Raw genomic sequence first — 12,712 nt, forward strand, 5'->3', positions numbered from 1 at the left:
AACTATTGAAGCTCAAAGAAAGAAAACAACATTTCATCTAAACAAAATTTGCAATTTTTCGAAGAGTGTCCTTTCTTTGATGGTTACGTATCTTATTTCTGAATAATGTAAGTGAAAAAGTATGATTTTTTTTTTTCAGTAATGTTGCTTACTAAAATCTTTTGGTTTTTTATTGTTAATTTTTTCTAAAATAATGTTGTTTTTTTTTTTTTTCTATAATAAAATTTCAGTGTCTAATTTTGTCAACATTATGTGACATAGATGTGCAGAACATAATATATATAATTATTTGTCTTTTGAGCTAGATTTTCAACGTTGTCAAAGCGTGATATGCAAAAAGCAATAATGCTAAAATTAATCCACTTGTGGATTAACCATTGAACCTCAAAGAAAGAAAACGACATTTCATCTACTAGATACTTATTCAAAAGAAATACAAAACCCCATTAACACTAAATCTTTAAACATAAAAACTTTCTTCCTGCCATTTTCCTTGAAGGTCCTCTGGAGCATCTCCAAGAAGTTATTTATTAGCCTCATACTCTTTAAAATAGAGAGCCAAGCTAAAGTGTCAATTTAGCTTTCCAAATATAGGTAAAAAATTGAAAAATTAAAAAAAAATTTCAAAGCTTTCATTTAAAAATAAATAAAAACATTTTTTTTGGCACACTATTTTTATATGCTGATTTATTATTTTACATTTTCATATACATTGCTATTATTATATGTTAATATAAAGAGTGCTGTTGGAATGATTTTATAAGTATAACTCTCTATTTTTGAATTATCAGACAAATAAAACTCTTTTTTGAAAGTTCTTTAATCGGTTATTTATAGTAGAAAATATGCTTTTTGAAATATAGGGTATTATTGGGGATACTCATAACTCTCTTTCTATGAAAATGTTATAATGAGAGCCAACTCCATTTTCTATTTCAAATTTATATAATTTATTTTAGTGTAGTACAAGTTTCCATGCCAATATCATAATATTTGATAAGGAATTCAAGTAAAAAAAAAAAAAAAAAAAAAAAAAAGATGGAATATAAAAGTGACAAAAAAAAATTATAAAAAATTATTTGTTGGACAATTTTTATTTGTTGGACAATTTACTATAAAAAAAATTATTCTCTATTCTTACCTGTATCAATTAAATTGATTTAAGTTTATAATTTTTGGATACATTATAGATGCTTTATAGATTATGAAGCTGTTCTCGCCATGCTACAAATCTAGCATGAAAGTGATTGAGTTTTGTCCTGCTTTAAGCTCAACCTGTTTTCACAAAAATTCTCCTCTCTGTTTTTTCTATTGTATCAATATATATATATATATATTAGATAAGATAAAATAAATAAAAGGGCATCCAATGCAGTATTGTTAGTTGAAAACAGTTAAAATGCAATATTTGCACGTAAGACAAGAAAAATTAACAATAACTATATTAAGCTAGAACCAAAATCAAAATATAATTTATATATATATACAAGCTGGAGTTTTTTAATTTTTTTAATTTTTTTGTCCTCATCCTTCAAAAGGATATTCGATGCGGTTGCTGGAAATTGGGTTCATAGCTTCTATGTCTTGCTCGTACACCAGACGGACACCACACGATCTAATGTACTTCTCTGTAAGTGTTTCACCATCCAAGTCTTTTGTTTCAAATGAAAAGTTAAGCCGACTGGGGTTCTTCATTTGCCACTTTTCGCCCATGTAATTACGAGGCACATACAATAACCAAAGGTGATCCACTGGGAAACCCACCGCTGAGACCACGTCACGTCGATAAGTCTTCGGTCGTAGTCCAAATCCACGGCCCACTTCCTGAATCATTGCATAATAGTCGAAAATTGGGCTTGGTATAAAAGCGCATAAAAAAAAAGCGCAACCCATCCAGTTACTGTTGCACCAATTCGGATCTAATTGTAAATGTATGGAGGGCTCAAAACTTGTACGAGTGAACCAGGATGGAATTTCGTTACCAGGAAGAAGAATGTCAAATCTTTTGCTGGGGCGATTCTGAAGGTGTGCTTTGAGTAATGTAAATGCTGTCCTTTCGCTGCCCTGCCTTCTTGCCAATTTCAAGCATCCCACGCAAGTTGCAGAACACCCCAATCTGCATTGCTCCTTCATTAATGGATCAAGAAACATGCCCAGTGATACACAGTAACTAAGACCTACCCATTCTAGACCAGGAGGAAGCTCTGGCCCCAACAATTCTAGATCTCTACAGTAACTTAAGTCAATCTCCCTAAGCTTGGATAGTTTATTGAAACTGATAGGTAGGTGAGAAAAATCATTATTGCTGAGGTTTAAATGTTTTAAAGAAACTAAGCAGCCAAGATTTTCAGGAAATGCTCCATTCCCAAGACCGCAGCTGACTAGTTTCAACTTTTTCAAAGAAAAAAGACCAGCCGATGATGAGAGACCTTTTCCAACGATGATGTTCATCATATTGTTCCATTGTCGTCCTCCGCAACAAGATAGTGTTTTAAGGTTTTCAAGAAGTGCAATGGAAGATGGTAGATCTCTGTCTTCTACAGAAATGCCTCTCAAATTGAGCTCCTCTAAACTATTTAAAAGCCCCAAGTCCTCTGGTAAGTTGGTAAGGCTTACACAACCTTCAAGGTTTAGAACTTTGAGAGATTTCAGACTACCCATGCTTGTTGGAAGATTTTGTAGACGAATGCAAGCTTTCAGGTTCAAGATAATAAGCCTTTCAAGAAGTCTGATGGATGGGGGAATCTCCACTAGGTTTCTACAATCTTCAAGAATCAACTGCTCTAGATATGTAGCCATCCCCAAGTCCTCGGGTAAGTCGGTAAGGCTTACACAACCTTCAAGGTTTAGAACATTGAGAGATTTCAGACCACCTATGCTTGTTGGAAGATTTTGTAGACTATTGCAAGCTTTCAGGTTCAAGATAGTAAGCCTTTCAAGAAGTGTGATGGATGGGTGAATCTCCGATAGATTTACACAAGCTACAAGAATCAACTTCTCTAGATTTGGAACCACCCCAAAGTCTTCAAACTTTCTTAAATTTGTTGAATAACTTATGTCGATGGTTTTCAAATTGTTTAAAGGCTGTTGTATTGAAAAGAGAAAAAATTTAGTTATTTCATCAGACAAAATATATATTTTCCAAAACAGATTAGCAAAGAACAAGAAAGAAATTCTAATGGTATTTACCTTGATAGCGTTATTCCAAAGGTGTTTGCTCAACCACAACTTCAATTCAACAAGTCCACCTCGTTGGAAATTTGATGGCAAATATTTGGCAGGAAATTCATGCCACCTAAGGAATCGTAACTCTTTAGAAAGGTGTTCAATATTCAGTGTCTGACCATCTCTCATTTCCAAGACAAGATTCTGAAGAATGAGCAATCTTAACTTCTTCATGCTTGAGAAGGCTTCAAAATCGCAAACCAGTTTCTTCGGTTCTAGAAAACAGCATACTATGGCTTCCACTTTTGTTCCCTACTAGTTAAGATTAAAACATACAAGTGAAACGTAATGTGTAAAAGGCTGTATATAATGTGCAGCCAAATGCCGCATAAAAACTATATATATATAATTTATAAAAACACGTTGGTATTTCAAACATGCCAAATGAAAAGGATTTAAATGCATTTTGTTACTTCCTAATAATTACAAGCTTCAAAATCATCTAAATATATTACTAATCCCAAAAATAAATAATAATAATGGTTAAAATGAACAAGGAGATAAAAATATGATAGCCTCAAAATAACAACATACTGAATTTATAAAATGGAAATATTATGAAATACAAATACCAAAAGTCATGATTTTAATTATGTGAGAAAACCTCTTACCGTGTTATGCTTTAAAACATGACATAAATCATCATAATTCCATATTCTACTGCATCTTCCTGGTTCATTGCGAGATTTTGCCCGAACAATTTCCTTTCCCATCTCTTGCAATAAGTCATGCATACGAACTTTGTCATCATAGTCAACATGGAGGAGAGATTTATCAATAAGAACTCTTATCCCGATTTCTGGAAAGAAACCACAGCTATCCATAATTTGAATAATATTGTCTTTTTCAAATCCATTGAAGAAGCATGCAATATCAAGGAAAATACTTTTCTCTGTTTCCTCAAGTCCATCAAAACTGATTTGAAGTACTTTCATAATATCCTTGTTTGGATAATCCTTCAGCCTATCCAGAGCACTTTCCCATTGATTTACACTTTTTCCACATAAAAAGGAACCTAGTACTTCTAAAGCCAATGGAAGGCCATGAGCATAAGCTATCACATTTTCAGACAACTTCTCATATTCCTTTGAAGGATGAGTACTTTTGAAGGCTTTGTGAGAAAAAAGTCGAAGACCTTTGCTATAACTCAATTCCTGAACTCTATATATTCTACACTCTATATATGTACTTAGAAGCAAACTTTCGTCCCTAGTAGTTATAATTATTCTACTTCCAGAGCCAAACCAATTATTTTTCCCAGCTAATGCTTTTAGCTGGTCTAATTTGTCAACATCATCAAGGACAACAAGTACTTTCTTATGGCATAACTTACTTCTTATCATGTCCATTCCTTTATGAATATCCCTTACTTCTGTAGGCAAACCATTTAGAATATCTGAAAGGAGAAGATTTTGCAAATACACAAGACCATTTTCCTTCTTTTCACAAACTTCTCTAATATTTATAAGGAAGCTGCAACCTTCAAATTGAGAAGACATCCAATCATAATAAGCTTTGGCAAGAGTTGTCTTCCCAATTCCGCCCAACCCACAAATTCCAATAAAGTGAACATGATCCAATGATGAAGCACAAACACAAACATTTAGTTTCTCTAGTCGTGAATCCATACCAAAAAGGTCCTCTGAAATGTTTAACTGTGCAACACCAAGTTTATTTGATACCTTTGCGATAAAGTCTTGTATAAATTTTGCTTCATTCCTTAGAAATTCAAACATGAAAACCATAGTAAGTGAAAGTATAGCATTAAGTTTATAAATGTAATTTCTCTACTTAAATAAATTTGTATATTTGTACAAAATTTTGTATTTTGTTAATTATCTCTCATATTATAATGGGAGACTTGCACGGTGATATGGAAAATGCTACCGGTTGGTTATCACTGCACCATATAAATTTTTGATTAAGGTAATTAACACTGTAACACTTGTCACCTTCTTAAGGACTTAAAACCGATTTATATGTTTACCCATGTATGGAAATAAAAATTCCATTTACAACAATAGATAAGGCCGATTTATCAATTAGTCAAACCATGTACTTGAAGTTTAGTTGGATTAATCGACTATACATATGTGTAAATACTATATATATGTGAAAATATTTTTAGGAATTGAAATTCTTACAAAAGAAAAATATAAAGACAAAAAGATATATATGTTTAAATTTGTAATTTTTTTTTAATGTTAATAAACATATATATATGTGTGTGTGATAATTTCTGTTAATGCATCCCTTCACCTTTTCATATATATATATATATATATGCATATGTATATGTATATGCATATGTATATGTATGTATTTTCTTGTTTAGAAACTCAATCATAGATCAGAAAGGAAAAAGGGGAATACATAGATAAAAGAAGGACAAGTATATATATTGCCTACCCATCATGTAAAGCCCATCCAGCAAGACTGGCAACTTGTGTTAAAGCATTCCTCCATTTCTGCACCTTTTGACTAAAATCTTGTTCATATCTGTGGAATGATTTTCCAAAACTTCCAATCTGCTTCCGTACATGAGATGGATCCACATGGTAGAAAATTGGCAGAACAATCTGTTTAAAGGCCTCCCTGCATTCAAGAATCTTGACAAGCTCATCCAAACACCAACTCGAAGAAGCATAGTTTTCCGAGAGAACGATGACAGAACAGCGTGAATTTTCGATGGCTTTCAACAGTTCTGGGGAAATGGATTTGCCTCTCTCAAGTTTATCGTCGTCTAAGAAGGTGTAGATTCCTTTCTGACAAAGAGCAGAATAGAGATGACTTGTAAAATTGTTGCGGGTGTCTTCACCCCTAAAACTCAAAAACACATCATATTCTGTTCTACGAGAAGAAGAAGAGAACATTGAGTAAGATCTTTTCATACTTGCAAGTGGAAGAGATGATAAGAATATAGCTCAAAGGGTCTATATTATTATCAGAGAGCTCAGGCTTGTGCAGTAACCGGACTAACAAGAAGGAATGCAAATTAGTGACACCTACATATAAAATTAAGCTTAGATTTTCCCATAGAATTCCATTCCAGCTTTACGCGTTTTTAGGTTTTCTTTATCCGAGGGCTACACATTGTGTGGGAACCTTCCCGGAAACAAGGAAAAAATAATAAACAATAAACAAATGAGAAAGAAAGAAAGCGTGTTTGGTCCATTACTTCCTGGAAATTAGGTGCTCTGTTTTCCCGCCTTAAATAAATCAGCGAGGACCTCAGTGGGACCCTCATAGTAGGTTCGCCCAATTAGCTAGCTGCTTGACAATTAGCTTATGCCAACAAAATTGCACATTTTTTAAAATCCTCTGTTTTAGTCGCATAATTACCTCTCAACTGTATATAAAGTCTCCAAGTTACCTCAACTAATAAGACAACATGTACATTTTAAGGGTAAATTTTGTCTGCCTCTTTGACGTTTTAATCAAAACGCATTAACAAGAACTACAAAAAAGAGAATAGAGTGCAGTCCCAGAATTGCAGAAAAGATCATGGAAACTGATTTACCACTTAAGGACTTGGCCTCCTGCTTCCAGACTATTTGAGTGATATTTGTATCTCTGCCTCTCTATTGTGTTTTACTTCTACGGAGTCCTTTTATCATTTGAGACTCACTTCTGGGACAACTCTCTGTTGTGTATTGTTGCCGTATGGCTCGCAGGCAATTCATTACAGGCTGGCAAATAACAGTTTTTTTTTTGGGGAGAATCAATTAACCAGTCCAATTGAAAGGTTCTGATTATTTTAGAGCTACATTTGGGAGAATATTTTGTCTAATCAATCATAAATCATATAATCCGTAGAAATTTGAATAAAAACACCTTGAAGTTGAGTTTGGATAGCATTGGGTTTGGATTGTTTAATATGTATTCAAAAGCATATATTTCATCCGTTTTATAATACATTTCTAAGATTATTGTCACTTTGCATGAAAAAGTATTGTGGAATCTTGTATGGTTAGAATGTTATATTGAAAGTTTGAAACTATGTAGATCTTACCATTTGTAATGGCCCAACTACTGGGCTATTGGGTTAGGGCATACTCCATGGTCTGGGGTTCTACACAGGAAGTGCTACATATATGTTCAAGTGGGGATGTCGTAAGTGGGCTTTATGGTTTTGAGCCATTAGTTTCAAAAGAGATTCGGCTTCCTTGCCAGTGTTTGACTTGAAGGGCCAATATTGATTTAGAAGGCTTCAGAATTAATTAGTATATTTGGTATACTTGGTTGGCAAGTAAAGCATTGGAATTTGTGAAGAAAATACCCACAATTGGAAATGGGAGCACGGGCATAGTGGAGAAGTTTAGTGTCGGCTAAAGCAATCGACAATAGCAAGTATAAAAGGAAACTTTGGCTTCCATGCGTGATGAGCTACCCATGTGAGCTACACGGAAACTCTCGGGTGGGTGAGTGAGAGCAAGTTTTGGTAGAGTGGTAATGTGTGTGTGTGAGTGGTGTCCCAGTAGGAAGAGCCTATGGGGTTTGTATGTGGGCCCGATTCAGAAAGTTCTAGGTGGTCATAGTTCTACGCCTTGTATATGTATGTGTTCAAAGGGTCCCGTTGTGAGCGTTTGTACGAGTCTTCGAAAAGTAATTAAAATATAAGTGATTTTTCCTCCAACAGGACTTGAGTAGAAATTATTTTGCATTTGTTGATTGAGTTATCTATGAGGTTTAACTGTTCTAAAGAAAGTAAACAACAACAAAAATCTTCAAGATTGCTCCTTCCACTAGTTTATATTTGCTTACTTCCAATTTTCTCAAAGAATAAAAAAGAAATTTAGATGAGACCTTTGCCAACAATGAAGTTAATTATATTTTCTTGTGATCCTGAAAATCCTTCCAGAAAATATAGTACCTCAAGTTTTTTCAGAAATGCAATGGAAGATGGTACACAAGTGCCACCAAGATGAAGCTCTTCCAAACTATTTATATGCCCCAAGTCCTCAGCAAAGCTGCCTAGCCTTGTATAATAAGAAATAATAAGAACTTTGAGTGATCCCAAACCACTTATGCTTGGTGGAAGATTTTTTAAACAAATGCAATGCTTCAGGTTCAGTAAAGTAAGCCTTGTAAGAAGTGTGATGGATGGATGAACCTCCACTAGACCTTTACATTTCTTAAGAACCAGTTTCTCTCTATCTGGAACTACCTTGAAGTTTTTCAAACTTTCTAAAATTTTTTGAATCGGTCGTATGATTTTCAAATTGTTTAAAGGTTGTTACATCAAACAAGAGAAGATCTAATTATATCATTAGACAAACGATTTATCAAATATAAGATCAGGTTATAATGGTACCTTGATAAGGTTGTTCCATAGTTGTTTAATACTGCTTGACGTGGAAATTGCTAAGCAACCAAACTCTTCAGAAATTGCTCCGTCTCCAAGACTGCAACTACTTAGATCCAATTTTTCAAAAGAATAAAAGACAACCTGAGTTTAGACCTTTGTCAAGAATGGTACTGATTATATTTTTTCGCCGTTGTGATTGTGAAGATAGGATCTTAAGGTTTTCCAGTGGTACGATGGAAGATAGTAGTTATGTTACACTAGTGCTGCCGAGATGAAGCTCCTCCAAACTATCTAAATGTCCCAAGTCCTCCATTAAGTTGTGAAGCCTTTTACAATTAGAAAGTAGAAGAACTTGGAGAGAATTCAAACTTTTTATAATTGTTGGAAACTTTTCTAGACTATGGCAATGAACAGGTTCATTAGAGGGTAAATTTTATCTAGTTTTCCCTTTTGATATTTGGAAAAAACACATTAACAAGAATCTGCTGTCTCAGAATTACATAAAAGAATAGGAAAGGATCGTAATTTTACTGAATCGAGAATCAGTAAACAGAGATTTATTGATGTGGCATCCAGTTAGGTCGGAGAAACAGTTTCTAGCTAGTAATGGACAACTTTCATACACCTTCAGTATATATATATATATATATATTTTTTTTTTTTGGTTCAGCTACATATTTCTAACAAAGTAGGAGATGAATTTGGTTAAAATAAAAATTAAAAATTAAAAACAAAGGCAATACTTGCACACTACCAAGTGCTTTGTCCCCTCCTTTCGAGACTACGAATGCTCTATTGCTCTTAATCACTTTTAAGAACAGCATTCTATATACAACCTTACTGTAACACCCCGTCCCGAACCATGTCGGAAATTTTTGCACATTGACCAAGGTTGACTGTTGACCGTTGACCAAAGGGGTCAAAAGTTGACTTTTTGACCCGGTTGGAATTCTAGGTTGATTGAGGTACCGTTACGGAGTACACGTTGGCACGAGTTCGTAGACTGGTAGCACGTTGAAAACGGAGCTACGGTTTGAAAGTTATGAGCAAAACAAGTTGAGGTCCAAACTGTCCAAGGGGTGCCGGAGTTGACTTTTTGTTCATGCAAGGTTGAGTTTTGACTCATGCATGGTTGTGAAGTGCTCGTCGTTACGAGTCCGTAGACTAGCGGCACGTCCGATTTGGACATGTGGTTTGAGAGTTATGGACCTGTAGAGTTTTTCAAACACCGTATTATTTTAATATTATTTTTAAACGCGTAACGATGTGCCACGTGTGACTTAATGAAGGTGACCATGTGTCACCATATTGAGAAGCCACATGTCAACCATGTTTAAAATCAAATTATTTTTATTATTATTTTAATTAATAATATTATTATTTAATTATTTTTATTTTATTTTATTTTATTTTATTTTATTTTCTTTTTCTTTTTCTTTTTTCTTTTCTTTTTCCCCACGTGGGAAAAAAGGCCAGGGGGCTCGTCCTGTTCTTCTTCTTCCTCTTCTTCTTTCTTTCTTTCTTTCTTTCTTTCTCTCCCGACCGTCCCTCTCTCTCCCGTGTTTTTAAATTCTGGCCACCCATAGTCCTCACGCGCCGGCCAGTGACGAGCGGAGGGAGCTCAGCCGCCAATTTTCACGGTCACCAGCCGCCGGACGCGCGCCGATCGGGCCGGAGAAGCCGCCGGCCGGCAAAATTTCTCTCTCCTCTTTTCTTGTGTTTTCCGGCCAGCCCAGTCTGAATTAAACCTCCTCTCCCCCTATTTTGGGTCCTCTGAGATCAAATATGGCCTCCAATCTCAAAAATTCGAAGCGGTTTGCGAGATACGAGGAATTGAAAACCGGCCGAAACTTTCCGGCCACCTCCGGCGGAATTGGGGTCGATGGAGACCGGTAATGCGCTCCTCGTTCCACGAGCTTCGATTCGGTATATTATTCGCCTATTTTGGATAACGTTTGTGTTTGACCCATCGGGTACCGAGTATTATTTACCCGAATAAAATATTATTTTATTTGACTGTCTGTGAATTGTGTTCTAGGAGCACTGGTGAGTCGTGGAATTGATCCCATGGTGGATCATGGTTTAATTGCGTGCTCCAGGTGAGTGACCCACCTTCAAAAATTATTTTGGGCAATTAATTATGTTTAATTGGTATTTAAATTGGTATTTAATTTATGCTCATGTGGTACAATTTAGTTATGGTTTTATTGTGGTTTAATTTATTTATTATGCATGAGCAAAGTATGTTTCGGTATTAATTGTACGTGATTTTAAGTAATATTTTTTGGGCATAATTGGGTTAAATATTTTACGAAAATATTTGTTTAAATTTTATAAATTATGCCCGCGGTATTTTTATGGTTGCATCTCGTACTTCGAGGAAATTGTGGTTTGTTGGTTATCAATGTTTCGTACCGGTTTATTAAATAAAAATATGTGGGATGGTAAGTGTGATAATTTAATATATTTCCCACGGTAATTTTGAAAAACGGTACGGTTGGTTAATAATGATTATTTTTAGACGCACTCATACAGTATTGGTGTTCTGGTGTATGGACACGTGGTAGCGCACGGTTATTATGTGGTTTAGTGCGCGGTATTATTTCTCCCGTGGTTGCCATTGGACTGGGCAGGCAAGTTTGATATTGGCCACAGCCGCCCCTCCCTTGGCCGGGAGATGGTTTCAGCAGCGGTACTGTCAGGATGCCGAAGTGCCGTTGCAGGTTTCTCTCTTTAACCCCCCTGTCTCTTTAACCCCCCCGCCAGTCGGTGCTCGGGACGCTGGGTATCGGAGGGCATCATCAGTATATGGTGTGGTGCGTCGGTGTAAATTGCAAATAATGTTTTAAACCCCAAAGGTGTTCTAAAATTATTTATTATAATTTATTACAGTTTATTTATATTTGGGGTATTTATTTATTTATTTATTTATTTATTTATTTATTTGTTGTTTATTAAATTATTTGGTCCTTTGGTTTTCGGGAAGTACGAATATCGGGTTTTGTGAAAATGTTTTAAAAGGGGAACTTTTCCAACCGAGAGAATTGTAAGGGTTTTGAGAGAAATTATTATTTCTAATTAATTATTATCTATCTACGTTATTACTGTGATATTATATTGTACAGTAGATAGGGTTACTCACTGAGATAATTAGCATCTCACACTCTTAAATTCCGTTCCCCTAGGTCCAGGTTGGAGACGTTGATTGTCCGGGGCGAGCCCAACGTCTCAGTTCGTTGCCGAAGGTTCAAGAAGTATTTCTTCCCTTTTTCCTCTCGAACTTGTATTGCTTCTTTATCTGTCATTTTATAAATTCCACATTTATTTGTATAATGCTCTGTATACTGTATTGGACGTGTAGTTTTTCTTTATGCGCTGATTTACTGTTCTTTGAAGTGTTGAAATTTGTGGAACCAATTTGTAGTATTGTGGGAGGAATAAGGGGATGTTTTTAGAAGTGTGTTTTCAGTGCAGGTAATTTTTGGTTAGTTCTACCCTTAGGGGAGGTGCTGCCGGATTTTCCGTTGGAAGGTTCGGTGGTATTTCCCTGGGATCAGGGCTTGTCTAGGGTTCCGGGGAAGGAATTCTGGACGGGTCCTCACACTTACTGCTTTGTGATTAACATCTATCAGTATCCAAGCAAGGTTTCAATGGTTTAATTCTTAGTTTTACTCCTAGAACTGTTCACCACATGTGTTGTACATGAGTTTATGGTGCATTTTAGACTGAAATAATGTTAGGGACTAACGACAATATGGTTTGGCGAGTTTGAGAACTAAAATGCCAAAACAAAGTTTGGCGAGTTTGAGAAATAAAATGCCAAAAGTAAGTTGGTCCTATTTGGGAATGTTTTTTATTTTCAGTTTTCAAAATATTATTTTAAATGTAAAAAAATAGATGATTGTTTTATTTGTTTTATGAAAACAAAAAGTGTTTGGTCAGTGGTTTTTGAAAATAGTTTTTAAACTGAAAAACAGAAATTATCTTTTTAATGTTTTCTAAATTTTTCATTTATCTATACACCACTATCATTATATTTTAATTTAAAGGTTGTTGTTAGAATGATTTTATGCATATATTTATTTATTTTTTAGCGATAAAAAAAATATTTTTGAAATTTATTTAACATGTTTTTTATAACAGAGAAAAATATGCTATTTATAATAAAAAGTACTATTA

General features: G+C 34.8%; 1 protein-coding gene across 2 annotated transcripts; it reads right to left on the reverse strand.

Moving 5' to 3' along the window:
• Positions 1–1,469: 1,469 nt before the first annotated feature.
• LOC125424205 (disease resistance protein RUN1-like) lies at positions 1,470–6,243 on the reverse strand. Of its 2 annotated transcripts, XM_060811619.1 has the most exons (3): positions 5,635–6,243; positions 3,190–4,944; positions 1,470–3,084 (listed from the first exon to the last, which is right to left on the reverse strand). In XM_060811619.1, the coding sequence occupies exons 1-2, from the start codon at positions 6,114–6,116 to the stop codon at positions 3,816–3,818; spliced, it is 1,611 nt and encodes a 536-aa protein (XP_060667602.1). In that variant the 5' UTR covers positions 6,117–6,243; the 3' UTR covers positions 1,470–3,084; positions 3,190–3,815. The 2 variants fall into 2 exon arrangements, with proteins under 2 accessions (XP_060667602.1, XP_060667601.1); XM_060811618.1 differs by lacking the exon at positions 5,635–6,243 and having other exon boundaries at positions 1,474–3,084; positions 3,190–3,495.
• Positions 6,244–12,712: the final 6,469 nt, after the last annotated feature.

Source organism: Ziziphus jujuba, chromosome 9 (assembly GCF_031755915.1).
Source record: "Ziziphus jujuba cultivar Dongzao chromosome 9, ASM3175591v1".
Taxonomy (NCBI): domain Eukaryota; kingdom Viridiplantae; phylum Streptophyta; class Magnoliopsida; order Rosales; family Rhamnaceae; genus Ziziphus; species Ziziphus jujuba.

What these genes read in the sequence shown, in the direction of transcription:
- LOC125424205 (XM_060811618.1), bottom strand. Translation starts at nt 3,399, where the DNA reads ATGAAGAAGTTAAGATTGCTCATTCTTCAGAATCTTGTCTTGGAAATG. An exon ending in TTTGGAATAACGCTATCAAG is followed by an intron (nt 3,085 to 3,189) that starts GTAAATACCATT and finishes TCAATACAACAG; the next exon opens with CCTTTAAACAATTTGAAAAC.